This window comes from Myotis myotis, unplaced genomic scaffold (assembly GCF_014108235.1).
Source record: "Myotis myotis isolate mMyoMyo1 unplaced genomic scaffold, mMyoMyo1.p scaffold_m19_p_14, whole genome shotgun sequence".
NCBI classification, from domain to species: domain Eukaryota; kingdom Metazoa; phylum Chordata; class Mammalia; order Chiroptera; family Vespertilionidae; genus Myotis; species Myotis myotis.
In genome coordinates, this window is record NW_023416318.1 from 9,564,301 (window position 1) to 9,579,009 (window position 14,709).

A 14,709-nucleotide genomic window follows, 5' to 3' on the forward strand; every position below is an offset into this window, starting at 1 on the left:
TTCATGAAACAGAAAGAGCTATATTTGATTGTTGATATTATATATAATTTACAAACAAGAACTAGACATACATGAACTCAGAGACACAACACTACCCCCTCTGAACATAGAACAATTGGGAAAACTCTTCACAGATATGAAGGGACAAACAGCAGGTTTCCAAACAGTGCCTGTCATGGGGAAAACAGCTTTATGGGTGAGATTGGAAATAGGCATGAGATTTGCCTCCTGAGTTAGAAACACATAGCCGGTTCCATTCCCTTCATCTCCTAACAAAGCAATACATGGCAGAATTCTAGGATGACTGCTACGTGTGCCTGTCACCCAGCCCAATCCAGCTAGCTCCTCTCCATTTTCCTTTGGGAAAATCTTGAGGGAACTATTAAGCATATTGCCCACTCTCCTCTGACCAAGGGGGGTAGGTACATGATGCAAGATGGCCAAAGGAATGGCCAGAGAATTTCCAATGCAAAATGTAAAAGCACTGAAACAGGATAATATACATAGGTTAGTCACTTTCCTATATACCAGAATTGAACAGTGGAATTTGAACTTGAAAACACAGCAATGAATCAGGCAGCATGATAGCTAGTGACTAAACAAATGGAGGATTTTATAGGAAGAGAGATAGGGTCAGTGAGCTATTAATAAAATAAAAGAAAGGATTATTTTTTAGAGCCAGGACAGCTTCTTTGGGGAGAAGTGTGGGGGACGAGGGGGAAGGCAAGGGTATTTATCCTGCAGATGGCCTCTTCTTCCTGTGAGGGATGGATTGGGCCCATGTGACAGACTAACCTTACAGGTGCTTGACCAGAAAATTCCAGACTGTTTGGTTAAGATTACTTTTCTGAGAAAGGTTGAAACTACAATTAGATCAGGTATTAGATCTAGGTTTGGTATCATGGGCTTTTAATATGAATGATGCCACTTGGGGCCTGTGATTTTTTCTTTAATCGTATAAAAACTAACAAATATATATAAGATCTATGTGGAAATATATATGAGGAAAACTATAAAACTCTGATTATCAAAATACAAGAGTGACTAAATAGATGGAGAGGTACTCCATGTTCATGGATAGGAAGACCCAATATTGTCAAGATGTCAGTTGTTCCCAACTTGATCTCTAGATTCTCAATGCAATCCCAATTAAAATTTCAGCAAATTATTTTGTGGATAACAACAACATAATTCTAAAATTTATATAGAGGCAAAAAAAAAAACAACAAGAATAGCCATCATAATGCTGAAGGAGCACCAAGTTGGAGACTGACACCCAATTTCAAGACTTAGTATAAAGCTATAGTAATTAAGACAGTATGGTATTGGCAAACAGATAAACAAATGAATCAATGGAACAGAATTGAGAGCCCAGATATAAACTGCCTTGAAGAAAACTAAAGTTTTGATAAAATGAAAACACAGGGTTCCTTGGTCAACAATTATTAAGAATATCAAAATGGCAAATGCAGAACATTCAACCAAGCCAGGGGCTCTTCAAAGCAGTTACATGCCTGTGAAGCCAGCCCCACTGCCCACTGGATTCCTGGGAGGAAAGTCACCGGGAGGGGAACAGAGCTGAGTCACGCCCTCGGCAGAGCTCCATGGGGACGCCCATTCATTCCCGCCACAAGAACACAAGGACTGCCAGGTTGCTGTCCTGTGCTTTCCAAGGCCTTGGTGTCCTGTTCTCCAGCTTCACCCACAATTCTGTGAGGTCTCACTGCCTTCCAACAAATTCCTCTTTGGCTTTGATTTGCTTTGCTTTGTTTTTCAAAGCACTAAGCGAACCTAACTTACCAAAAAGTTAACAAGTCATTCCCACTATTGGGCTTTTTTTTTTTTTTTTTAACCAGGTTCAGTTCTAGGCCTGGGGGATAATGCAGTGACAATCAGTGAGCTCCCTGTTCTCACAGAGCCTCCTTAGCATAATATAAACTACTAGTGACCTGTGCATGGATTCATGCACATTGAAAGGAAATTAATTAGAAGGTGGCCAGCGGGGTGGGACTGGGCTAGAATGGTGAGACACACCCTAGAGCCAACCTCCCTCAATCCCTCCATGGTATCTGCTTGGGGTGACAGTACCCCAGCAACAACATAACCCATGGCCGAAGGTGGAATCTCATGGCCCCATGAGGAATCAGGCTCCCTCCTCTCTGGTTTCGGGGTGTGTCACCCAAGAACCACCACTGCTAAGTCACTGCAGTTCAGCAGCTCCTGCGTTGAATGTCTTCCCCCTAGTGGCCAGTGAGCATCATAGCAACTGGTCAGATGGTCAGACACTTAGCATATTAGCCTTTTATATATATAGATAAGTAAGCCCTGCCAGTGTGACTCAGTGGTTGAGCATCAACCCACGCACCAAGAGGTTGCTGGTTCAGTTTCCAGCAGGGCATATGCCCCAGTTGCGGGCTTTGGTTTTGTGATTTGGGGAGGGTTTAAGGAAACAAAGATTCGCTCAATTCAGAGACAGTCAGAAAGTGTAGGCAATTCTGTGGTTGGGTATCTCAACATATATGATCTACAAGGAGGGCAGAATAGAGCAGGGACAAAGCTGTAGTTGGGAAGGAAGCAACAGTCATTCCTATGAGCGAGGATGAGGGAGTGTTTGGAATTACATGGGTGGCCCAGTGGCCCTGCTCTTGTCTGAGTTTACATAAAATTAGGAAGTGGCCTTGTTCTGTCTCACATTATCCCATTCACAGAGTGGCCCAGTCTGATGTTGGTGTTCTGTGGATTGTTTACGTCCAACAGGTAAACATGACTCAGCCATGAGTGTCCAGCAACCTCCTAACACCAAAGCTAACCGGGTCAGGCCAGTGTCAGAAACTAATTTTCCTTTCTCAGATACGTTGAGCATTTAAAAAAATAATAATAAAATAAAAACCTCAAATTCTACAACTGCAGAATCTCTGGTCTTTGAAAAAGTCTGAGCTCAATAGAGATGAATTTACACAATGTGAAGGGAGCCGAGGGTGGGCTCCACCGTCTCTAAGGTAAATAAACACACACCCTGTGAGTGCACTGTTGGTGCAGAAGCGGCATCCTGCCTGAGATACACACAATAAAAAAACTTTTTTTTTTTTTTCTGATTTCAAATGGTGTCATTTTGTCATTGTTGCCTAAGACTGCTCACCCCACAGAAAGGGAAGTTCTGCAGAACAAATATCCACTATCACTCTTCAGGGCCAAATCCCTGCATACGAGACATTCAGTTCAGTAAAGATGCCTAGAATGGTCATCATTGGGATGACGGTATTCTTCCACAGAGAGAATGCTGAGAAGTGTGGCTATTGTGCCGTAGCAGGTGTACAGCACGTGTTACGTCAATAATATAAGGTGAACAAAGAGAAAGGGGAAAGGCAGCAAGAAACAGTTTAAAGAGCGAGAAACAGTGAACGGAAAGAGAGCAAACAGGAAATGTCTCTTCCCAGCGGTGCCAGGTCTCTCCAGGCTGGTGGCAACTTGGTGCTGCCCTATCCTGGGTGCCAAGACCTCACTCCCTTCAGTTCTCAACCCTCTGCTCAAAGCTGCCAGACCGTGGGCTCCCAAATGCCATAATTATTCCTGAGCAAGTCCCCCAGACTCAGATGGAATAAAGACTACATTTTTAAAATGTAGTTGCTTATCTTAAAGTTAAATTTGTTGAATTTTTTAAACTGTTCTCTATTCTGAGATTATACCTATTGTTTTTATATTAATGTTTTAATTAAAAGTTCAGTTTGGGATTCTGGAGTTTTGGGGAATTTACTTGAAAAGAATAAAAGGTTGACCACTGTGGATTATTTCTTGAATTATTTGGGGGAATGAGGAGGAGATCTATGAAATCCAAAAGGATAAAATCACTAACTTAAGGAACATAATTTTATTTTTTAAAGTCTCAGAACACTTATAGACGGTAGTATCAGAAGAAATACACAAGAATGTAAAAGAACTGCAATAAAGTGATCAAATAGCTTATTTGTTTCTAATCCATATTTTTATTTTAAAAATAATTTTGTTTTAGTATAAAATTATATATATATATTCATTATAGAAAAATGTAAAACAAAAAAACTAAAAAAGAAAATGTTAAGCATTCATTATCCCAATAAATAATGTTATTATTATTTAGCAATAATCCCTACTTACATTTCATTATTGTTCTATTGTGTATTTTTCTTTTTTTTTTTTTAAATATATTTTATTGATTTTTTACAGAGAGGAAGGGAGAGAGATAGAGAGTTAGAAACATCGATGAGAGAGAAACATCGATCAGCTGCCTCCTGCACATCTCCTACTGGGGATGTGCCCGCAACCCAGGTACATGCCCTTGACCGGAATCGAACCTGGGACCTTTCAGTCCGCAGGCCGACGCTCTATCCACTGAGCCAAACCGGTTTCGGCTATTGTGTATTTTTCATTAACACTGAAGTTAACATGCACTTTTATATGTTTCTTAGGCATTTATAATTCCTTCTCTCCAAATTCCCTACCTTCATATTCTTTGTTCATTTTTCAGTGGAAGCCTTGGAGTGTGTTAAATCACTCTTATAAGTACTGAAATGATTAAAAGTCACAATCCCCATTGGTTGTTTTCATTTTTGCATAGTTTTAAAAAGTGGAATATTTTTAAATTTTATATATGCAAATCTATGTTTTATCCTTTGTAACTCCTTCCATTGTTTTCTATTGGAAATCTCTTACCTATTCGGTGATTAAATACAGATCCATCTGTTTTCTTCAAGTTTTTTAAGGCTTTATATACACTTTTCAGTGAGATCCTAAGTATATTACTTTTGAAACTAACCAATCTTCTCAGCACAAGTTATTAAATAATTCATCTCTTTCTTATTGGTTTGTAATACTTCATTTACTATACTTTAAGCTATTTTGTATTCTAGAATAAAGAAATCTATTCATGTCTTAAGTCAGTACCATGAAATTTTAATTGTTATGTCTTCATAGTCTTTTTATATATCTATTTCTATCTGGTAAGGTAAGTCCTTCCCATATCACTTCTTTTCCAAATATCTCTTTGCTCTATTTACTGGTTTGTTTTTTATACCTATATTTTTTCTCCTTGCAAAAGTAATACATACACATTTTTACTTCAAAAGATACAATGTGAAAATAAAAAGAGTTTTAGGTAACTTTTATAATTATTGTATTAAATTCCTTTTAAATTTTCTGTTAATATTTTATGTTTATATTATATCCATAGATTAATTTGAGAAATTAACATCTTCACAACCTTGAAAATGCTCCTCATTTGTTCTTTTCTGCTCTTCAGGAACACTTTTTGGTTTTCTTCATGCAAAACAAGTACATTTCTTATTAATTTTACTCCCAGAAATTGTATGTTTTTAATAGTATTTAAGTATGATATTTTTCTCATTTTAATTGTAGCTGGTATTTTGTTTTAATAAAGCAACATGTTTTTTGTTTGTTGTTGTTGTTGTTAGTCCTCACCCAAGGATATTTTTTCACTGATTTTTAGAGAGAGTAGAAGGGAGGGAGGGAGACAGAGAGAAACATAGACATAAGAGAGACACATTGATTGGTTACCTCCCACACACTCCCCAACCAGGGCTGTGGATTGAGCATGCAACCAAGGTACATGCCCTTGACTGGAATCGAACCCAGGACCCTTCAGTCCACAGGCTTATGCTCTATCCACTGAGCCAAACCAGCTAGGGCTGTAGCTGGTTTGCTGATATATTATAAAACTATTAATGTTGTATCTGGCTATAGAGTTTTTCAATTGGGCTTTCTCAAATTTTATAGAAAAATTATCAGACCATCTGAAAATGATTTATTTTTGTAAATAAACTTATAGCTTTTCTTTTTTATTTTCCTTTTGAGTTCTTGCCTTACTCTATGCCAACAGTGTTGCCTAGTCCATGATCCACAGAGTCCTAGTGTACTATGAATTTGAAAAATGCTAGATATTTTATCTTCCTCTCATAGGTTCACAAGTTACACTTGGGAGCATTAAAAGTTATATGGTAGCCCTCACCCAGCCGTGGGCAAACTACGGCCCGCGGGCCGGATCCGGCCCGTTTGAAATGAATAAAACTAAAAAAAAAAAAGACCGTACCCTTTTATGTAATGATGTTTACTTTGAATTTATATTAGTTGACACAAACACTCCATCCATGCTTTTGTTCCGGCCCTCCGGTCCAGTTTAAGAACCCATTGTGGCCCTCGAGTCAAAAAGTTTGCCCACCCCTGTGGCCTAACCGGTTTGGCTCAGTGGATAGAGCATCAGCCTGCGGACTCAAGGGTCCCAGGTTCGATTCCAGTCAAGGGCATGTACCTTGGTTGCAGGCACATCCCCGGTGGGGGGTGTGCAGGAGGCAGCTGATCGATGTTTCTCTCTCATCAATGTTTCTGACTCTCTATCTCTCTCCCTTCCTCTCTGTAAAAAATCAATAAAACATATTTAAAAATAAAGAAGTTATATGGTAAAGAAACATAGTTAAACTTATCTAACCTTGCATTACTATTGCACCTAGTACCCCAGGAAACACCCATTAATATACCACAGGACAGTGGCAGTCCCAGTCTCAAATATCCTCTTCCCACAAGCATATGTTCTTTTAGCCTTCCCTAGCTATAAATTGTATAGTCACTACCGCTTGTAAAACCTGTGTTCATGGATTAAAGTTAAAGTAACTCTGGACAACTTCCAAGCAATCTTGAAAATGGTTGTGATAAAAAAAAAAGCATCCCTCAATTGATTAATGCAATGTATTGTAATAGTTAACTTTGTTTATGTTTTCTTTTTTTTTTAACAGACCTGACAGAGGTTTATGTAATTATTTGTTCATTTAAAAAGAGTTTTCTCTTTCATTTATTAACTCTACTAGAGGCCCGATGCACAAAATCCGTGTAGGTCTTCGCAGCCCTGGCTACCTCACGGTTGTTCCGGAAGGTCGTTCTGGAAGGTTGTTCTGGAAGGTCGTTCCACCATCCAGTCTAATTAGCATATTAGCTCTTTATTATATAGGATAATTTTGTATGTTTTATTCATTAATTTCTGCTTTTATTTTTCCTGTCTTCCTCCTTCTTCCCTTGAATGTGCTTTGCTCTCATCTTTTCTAATTTGGGAAGTCGGGTTCTTAGTTCATCTATTTTTATATTTTCAACTACATATCAAAGTGTATGAGATTTAGCCAAATGTTAACATACTTCTATTACTAGAGAGAGAGAAAAGGTGGGGGAGGGAGAGATTAACCCATTAAATTTCAGGCTCATGCTTCTCTCATAGAATACAATGCAGTAATTAAACTTAAATCGAAAGAGCTAATTCAGGTAAGAATTTTGAAAAATATTGAGGTATAGAGAACCCAAACACCCAGATTCCCTTCAACTCTGGGCAAATCAAAGTCAAAGACAGGCACAGAAGCTCAGCCGAAATGAATGTGCATCTCAAGGACTCTTTGGGAGACAAAGTTTAAGATTGTAGAGGCTGTCTTCATTTGAGTTCCTCCAGAAGCCAACCTGAAGCAAGAATTCCCAAGAAAAAGGTTTATTTAGGAAACAATGGCAGAAAACACTACTAGGGGAGTGGGGAAGTGAGCTGAGGAAGGAAGGAAGCCAATAAAAGGAGTGTTATCAACAACTTACCACTGTGGCCACTGGAGCTTGATTCTACCGTGGAACTCTGGGAGCCAGTGCAGAGCAGGTGCCTGCGTGTTGTCCCACCCAGCAGAGAGGGAGCTGGGGTGTTTATATGTATTCCATCAACTCCCAGCAGTTGTCTGAGGGCTGCTGAGCTGGAGGCCACTTGCAGCTTGCACAGGAAGAGCCCACAGGTAAGGAATGCAGATGCTGGCCATCAGACCAGAGCTTTGTGATAAGCATGAGGGGCTAGCTAGGTGGGGTGGAGAGTGCGGGGAGTGTCCTGACTACTGCCGTAAAGGCATTAGATTTCCTTCCCTTCAACCAGCTACAAATGTCTCACCCAGGCTTGGTAACAGGGCCTGGAGTTACTTATAGGCTAATTTGTTTTCTGGGAGACATAAAACTTTATGAGGATTTGTTTCCAGTTTCGATATAACCTATTAAAACCTGGTCATCAGAGAAGTAACCCAGGGATGCTATCCAGGAGCCACAAAGCCACATTGGAGCTGGGGAAGAGGAAGGTTCTTTTTCAAAGTCAAGACACATCAGAGACCTCTGGGGTGGACAGGGCAGTAAAAAGGCAGAGGAGGCAAATGTCATCTTCATGACAATTTTATTGTCTTAATAATTACTTCACTCTTCTAGGGCCTCCTTGTGTGACAAGACCCTAAACCACAGTTGACAAAAAAACATTTATCTCTTCTAGTTCTAGTTCAACCCAGATGACCTTGAGTCCATTTCTTCGCTTCTGAACAGGGAGGGAAATAACAACAGCTACACCCGGGAGTAGCTGTAACAACTGACTAAATGGAGGGAAAGCCTCAGGATTCCTAAGTGCTTACTAATAAAAGCAAGTCGTTCTCAGAAGAATTGGTTCAGCTTAATTAGTGTGGCAATCTGTTCTCCAAAGCACAATGCAAACGCAGTATAAATAAAAGGGATTTGACCCTATGTTTTATTGCCAATTTCCCAAGAGTGAAGATTAATAAAGTCTCGATTCAGGTCAGCTGTCTTACACTGATGGATTTACTCTCCGAAGTGATATTTCAAAAATTAAAATGTGTTCCCATCAATACCATGCCCTTTTAAAAATGCAGTTTTCTTACATGTGTTAGTCGAGTTTTACAAACTGCTTACTATGCCACAGTAGAATAGTTGCCAATAATATGGGCCTTTCTTTTGCTGCATGGAATTTTGGGTAGGTACGATCAAAACGCTTTTCCTCTGCAGAAAAGATGTTACCTATGTAATCATCACCTGGCCTTTTGGGTGAATGGCTTCCTCAACTAAAGCCTTCACAATTTGCAATTTTATGTTTTCTGTCTCGTTTCTGGCAATAAACAATAATGTCCCCACATAACTGCTTTCCTGATTTCAACTTAAATTCGGAGGCCACAGGAAGATGGTGCAGGACTGTTTCTGTGCCACCTAGATCCACCCACATGCCTTGCTTTCTTTTTTTTTAAATATGTTTTTATTGATTTTGGAGAGAGAGGAAAGGAGAGAAACATCAACGGGCCACCTCCTGTACGCCCCCTACTGGGGATCGAGCCAGCAGCCCAGGCATGTGCCGGCAACCTCCTGGTACACAGGGTGACACCCAACCAACTAAGCCTCACCCACCAGGGCCACATGCCTTGCTTTCTGGCCCTCGTGACAGCTTGTGACAGCGGAGCCAGGTCATTACTTCCCCCATTGCCACAGACAGGGCTGTTCCAGATGCAGGGTGCCCCTGCAAAGCAGCCACCTGCTTGGAGAGGCTGGGTGACACAAGCTAGAGTATGGTGGCGCTACACCACATGGGGTGACTGACCAGTGGGAGACAGAGTCTGTTTCTCCCTCTGGATGAGAGGCAATGAGGTCATCTTCTCCCATCTGTCAATCTCTTGTCACCCAGATTTGCCCACCTGATCTGGCAGATTAGTCCGGTGATCCTTTCTTCCTTCACCTTTCTGAGTGTATCCCTTCTTTGGCCCCTGGCTCATAGCATTCCCCACACCCCAGACAGAACAGCAGTTAGGGGTGTGGCCTCTACAGTCTGAGTGTATACTCAAGCACCACCTCCTTGACCAGATATACTACTTCACCTCTCTGTGCCTCAATGCCTCCACACATATAATGGGGTTGAAATAGCCGGGCCAGTGTTAAGGAGCTGGTAGAGGATGAAATGAGTTAATGCACGCAAAGGGCTTGAAAGAGTTCCTGGCCCATGAGTGCCAATAAGTTTAGTTCACATTTTTATTCATTTTCTAGTCATCTCCATGGGAGTTTTTATCATCCATGTAGATGAACCATCCCACACATTAGCCTTAGAGTTTGACCATCCTAGCTACACACATAGATCCCCCATCCCACTCTGATTGAGGCACTGTATTAATCTACTTGGGCTGCATGACAAAATATCACAGGCTACAGGCTTAAATAACAGACATTTATTTTCTCACAGTTCTGTGTTGGGGTCCAACCCCAGCAGGTCCAGGGGTTTCCAGAGGTGTGGACGGAGTCAGTGAAGAAGAAATGACATGGAGACAGCATTCAGTTGATCAGCAGCCTAGCCAGGTTCTCTAGTCAGGATCTCCAGCCAAGTTCTGTCTTTATTGTCCAGTTACGTCTGTATTTACATATACCAGTTGATTTTAATCCTATCCATTCTATTCCAAAGGTTAGGGCATTTGTTAATCTAGTTCTGTTGAGTTTAATCCTATCAATTCTATTCCAAAGGTTAGGGAGTTTGTTAATCTAGTTCTGTTGAGTTTAATCCTGTCTAGGTTAATCTCTGAGTTCCATTATAAGGGCTATTCCAGGGTCACTGCTCTACTAATAGGCTACAAGGAAGTGACTGAAGGAGATTCTCCTACCCAGTAAAGGTTATGTCCTCCCAGCCTCCCTGCTTGCCTTCCCTGGGACTGCCCTGTGTCAGTGAGTCTCCAGGGGTATAGGCTTTGGTGCTTTCCCCGGTGGGCAGACCCCGGGGATGTGGGCCCAACAAATCCCAAATTTATTGCCAACAGTCTTAGTCCAAGTTCTTCATAAGTAGTACATGGTATTTCTGTAACACTAGGGGCTTCACTAATTCATTCCCTTCCTTAGTCCTGTTAATTCCTAACTCCAGGGAAAAATCCCTACCTGGGGAAACAACCTTTCTCGGGGAGGTGGTCCTGGTTAAAACACATAGCACTAAGAGCGGGAGCAAACATATGCCATATATGCCAGGTCCCTTGAAACATAAGCTGTGCAAATGTTTCTTCCCTGCAGCGACTGTGTCAAGCAGCAAGGGTGGACCAGCTTCCGGCAAATTCCCCCATTTTTATTTTTTAAATGATAGCGCATATAAATCAGCAGCCACCTCTCGGATTGGGTTGTTTAAGACTCGGAAGAAAACTGACAAGCAATGATAGCGAGCATAGCTATAAACATAGTGGATGGAGTGCACATGTAGCCTTGTTCCTGTAGAAGGTTGCTGGCCTCTTCAGTCAAGGGATTTCAGCTGTCCTCAAGTCGGTGGTTTTGTTGTCTTTATTGATCTGGCTAGTGGGCAGCGTCATTGGCAACGGGCTTCCCGAAGCATCAGCGCATTGAAGGGCTGGATCAAAGGGTCCATCAGGGCTGCGCTTGATGGTGGTGTCGGCGGCATCCGGGGAGGAGTCAGCTGTGCCCTCTAGGTCGGCTGATATGGATGATACTGGGGAGGAGGAGGGTGAGGCGGAGATGGAGGGCGGTGAGACATAAGGTCAGACTAGACCAGTGATGGCGAAACTTTTGAGCTCGGCGTGTCAGCATTTTGAAAAACCCTGACTTAACTCTGGTGCCATGTCACATATAGAAATTTTTTGATATTTGCAATCATAGTAAAACAACGACTTATATTTTTGATATTTATTTTATATATTTAAATGCCATTTCACAAAGAAAAATCAACCAAAAAAAATGAGTTCGCTTGTCACCTCTGACACACATGTCATAGGTTCGCCATCACTGGACTAGATGGTCTGGAATCCACACAGGTGAGCCTGCATCCTTGGAGGACACACTTCCATCTCTCCCCACGGTATCCCCTCTGGTCTGCTCCTGGGATTGGGTCAGCAGCTGGGATCCAGAGCTGGGAAGAGAGCTCTTTGGTGTCTCTTCCTCTTCTTATCCTCAGGAAGATCCAAGTCTTGTGGTAGCTCTGCCTCCGTCTCAGGGGGTTGCACCTTACCCTGCAAGGTGTATAGCAGTTGAAGGAAGGTCTGGTGCCTCTGCAGCTTGTCCCGCTCCTGCCCTGCTTGCTGCTTCAAGGTTCCAAGTTCCTGACGAAGCTGCTCAAGCTTCTGCTGAGTTCCTGCCTGACGCTGCCTCACCTCTGCAGAAACTTCTGCCAAGTGCTGTAGACGCTTCTCCTGTTGCAGCTTCCACTGCTTCTGGGCTGTTCTGCGTTTCTCCATGGCTACTTGCTTCTTGGCCTGGAGCTGCTCAAGGGCCTCCTGGAGCTGTGCCTGCTTCCTTTCGGCCTCCTCCATCTTGGGCAGGGCCTGGATCACGGCCCTTGAGATGGCCTCCACGTGTTCTTGGTAGGTAGCCTTCAGCTCTTTCCATTGCTCCTTGGCTGCCATTGCCTTCTGTCGGCTCCTGTCTTCAGAAGCCAAGGGGTCCAGGCCCTGGACAATGTCCTCCTGAGCCAAAAAGTTCTGCAGGAAGTCCACTGCTTGAAGATGGCTGCAGAGCACCTTGTTCTTCTTTCGGAAATCCATCACAAACTCAGCCAGGACCTGTCCAGGCACCTCCACCTTCTCCTGCAGGCCTATAGGCTCCAGGATGTTTGCCAGCTGGGCCAGGGACTCTATGGCTGCAGCCTCGGCCTCGGTCTCCACCACCTCCATCCTTCCCAGCACAGCCTTTCAGCCTTGGGCGCCAGATGCCAGGGTCCAGCCCCAGCAGTCCAGGGGTTCCCAAAGGTGTGAATGGAGTCGGCGAAGAAGGAATCACACGGAGATGTTCAGTTGATCAGCAGCCCAGCCAGGTTCTCTCACCAGATTCTCCAGCCAGGTTCTGTGTGTATTTCTCCTGTTACATCTGTATTTATACCTGTTGATTTTAATCCTATCCATTCTATTCCAAAGGTTAGGGCGTTTCTTATCTCCATTCCAAGGTTACTCTATTGTTCTATTAAGCTACAAGGAAGTAACTGAAGATTATCCTAAGTAAAGATTATGTAGCTTAAGCGTGATTGATCGTAGTTAAAGTGATTAACTACCTGACTGGCACTTAGTTAAGGGGTTTTGTTCCCTCCCTAACTCCAGGGAAAAATCCTCACCTGGGGAAACAACCTTTCTAGGAGAGGTGACCTGGGTTAAAACACATAACGCTAAAAAGGGGAGCAAACATATTAAGAACAGTATGCTATATACGCCAGGTCCCTTGAAACATATGCTGTGCAGATGTTTCTTCCCTTCAGCAACTGTGTCAAGCAGCAAGGATGGACCAGCTTCCGGCAGTTCTGGAGATTGGAGTCCATGATCAAGGTGCTGGGAAATTCCATTTCTGGTGAGAGCTGGCTTATAGACAGCCACCTTCTCCCTGCCTCTTCAGATGGCCTTTCCTCTGTGTGCATGTGGAGAGAAGAAAGCTCTTCGGTGTCTCTTCCTCTTCTTATAAGAGGAATCCTACTAGATTAAGACCCCATCCTCAGGACTTCCATAAAGACCCTATCTCCAAATACCATTATTGGGGGTTAGAGCTTGAACATATGGATTGGGGGAGGAGGACACAATTCCATCCATAACAGTCACACACTTCTAGGGTCACAACGTGCAACATGCCATTGTCATGGACAGCCATAACTTCCTGTCCTTCAAGCTCTCAATGCCCTCACTCTCCCCACATCTACTATCTGACTACTCCGATTTGTACCATTTCTCTTTATCATCACCTCCCTAGCGCCCTACTAGTGCCCTTCTTTCCCCTACTTTTCTTGGACCTCACAACTGATACTCCATAAGCCCCTGGCCTAGGCATTTCAAGAGCACCACTTCGGGATCATCTCCAAGAAACATGGATTTGAGAATCCACAGGTGGACTTCTTAGCTACATCCTGTCTCCCTAAGTATTGACATGATGCCCAGTGAGATGTCACCCATTCTGGAGGGGGGCTCCGTACGATACTCAGAGCTGTACAGCAATCCAGGAGTCTATCGGGTCCTGCCAACAGTTCATCCCTCAGTTCTCTGCCAGGACCACAGCAAAAGAAAACAAGCTACAGAGAGAACTAGCCCTCATCATCTAATGCAGCGTGTGAATGAAACGGGGCTCCTGATCCCTGACACTCCTTAACTGTCCTGCTGAGAAAAATTTATGAATCACGCTTAACATTCTCCGCCCTCCTCCCACCTTCTATTCATCCTCAATCAGCTTCTCTCGGCTTCAGCTTTCTCATATCTAAAAAGAGATACCTCTTAGGAGGCAAAAGAAAATTACATCAGATAATATATGTAAAATAATATCAAGCCCAGTTGATGAAACATAATAACCCCTCATTGAATGCTGGTTATTACCCCATTTCTTGACCATTCCCATAGTGTTTGCATTTTATGTATTCATTTTATATTTTAAAGAACATAGTAACATTACACTGGGTGGAATATTTTTTAAATCACCAATAATTTTACCACCTAACACAGCTATTTCCCATTTTATGTGTTCCCTTCCATTCTTTGATTACATGATTATGTATTTTTAGGGCATTGCAATCAAGAGTGTGCATAAAATTTCACGTCATTATGTCCCTATATTGCTATGATCTCCATAATTAAAATTTTCATGACTGCATAATATTTTATCAAGAGACTATAGTATGGTTTAATTAATTATCCTAGAATCGAACAATTAAGTTAGTTCCAATTTTCCCTATTACAATAAGAATGGAGTGCAATAAACATTTTTGTGTTTATTACTTTGTTTCCTTATTTGGGATTATTTCTTCCTGACTTATTTTTGCAAGTCGAATCTCTGTGTCAAAAAAAAAAAAATGTAATTCTGCCCTAACCAGTTTGGCTCAGTGGATAGTGCGTCGGTCTGCGGACTGAAGGGTCCCAGGTTCGATTCAGGTCAAGGGCATGCACC

General features: G+C 42.3%; 1 protein-coding gene across 1 annotated transcript; it reads right to left on the bottom strand.

Annotated features, from left to right (window-relative positions):
• Positions 1 to 7,416: 7,416 nt before the first annotated feature.
• LOC118669394 (ZW10 interactor-like) lies at positions 7,417 to 12,470 on the bottom strand. The gene is made up of 3 exons (XM_036335512.1): positions 11,746 to 12,470; positions 11,614 to 11,704; positions 7,417 to 7,488 (listed from the first exon to the last, which is right to left on the bottom strand). Exons 1-3 carry the CDS (start codon positions 12,468 to 12,470, stop codon positions 7,417 to 7,419), a joined length of 888 nt encoding a protein of 295 aa, XP_036191405.1.
• Between the last annotated feature and the right edge of the window lie 2,239 nt (positions 12,471 to 14,709).

Excerpts from the sequence above, each read along its gene's own strand:
- LOC118669394 (XM_036335512.1), bottom strand. The coding sequence starts at position 12,470 with ATGGAGGTGGTGGAGACCGAGGCCGAGGCTGCAGCCATAGAGTCCCTG. Across the intron at positions 11,705-11,745 it reads TTGGATCTTCCTGAGGATAA|ATCCCAGCTGCTGACCCAAT; the intron begins GAAGAGGAAGAG and ends TCCCAGCTCTGG. Across the intron at positions 7,489-11,613 it reads CCAAGGATGCAGGCTCACCT|GTTGGCTTCTGGAGGAACTC; the intron begins GTGTGGATTCCA and ends TTCTTGCTTCAG.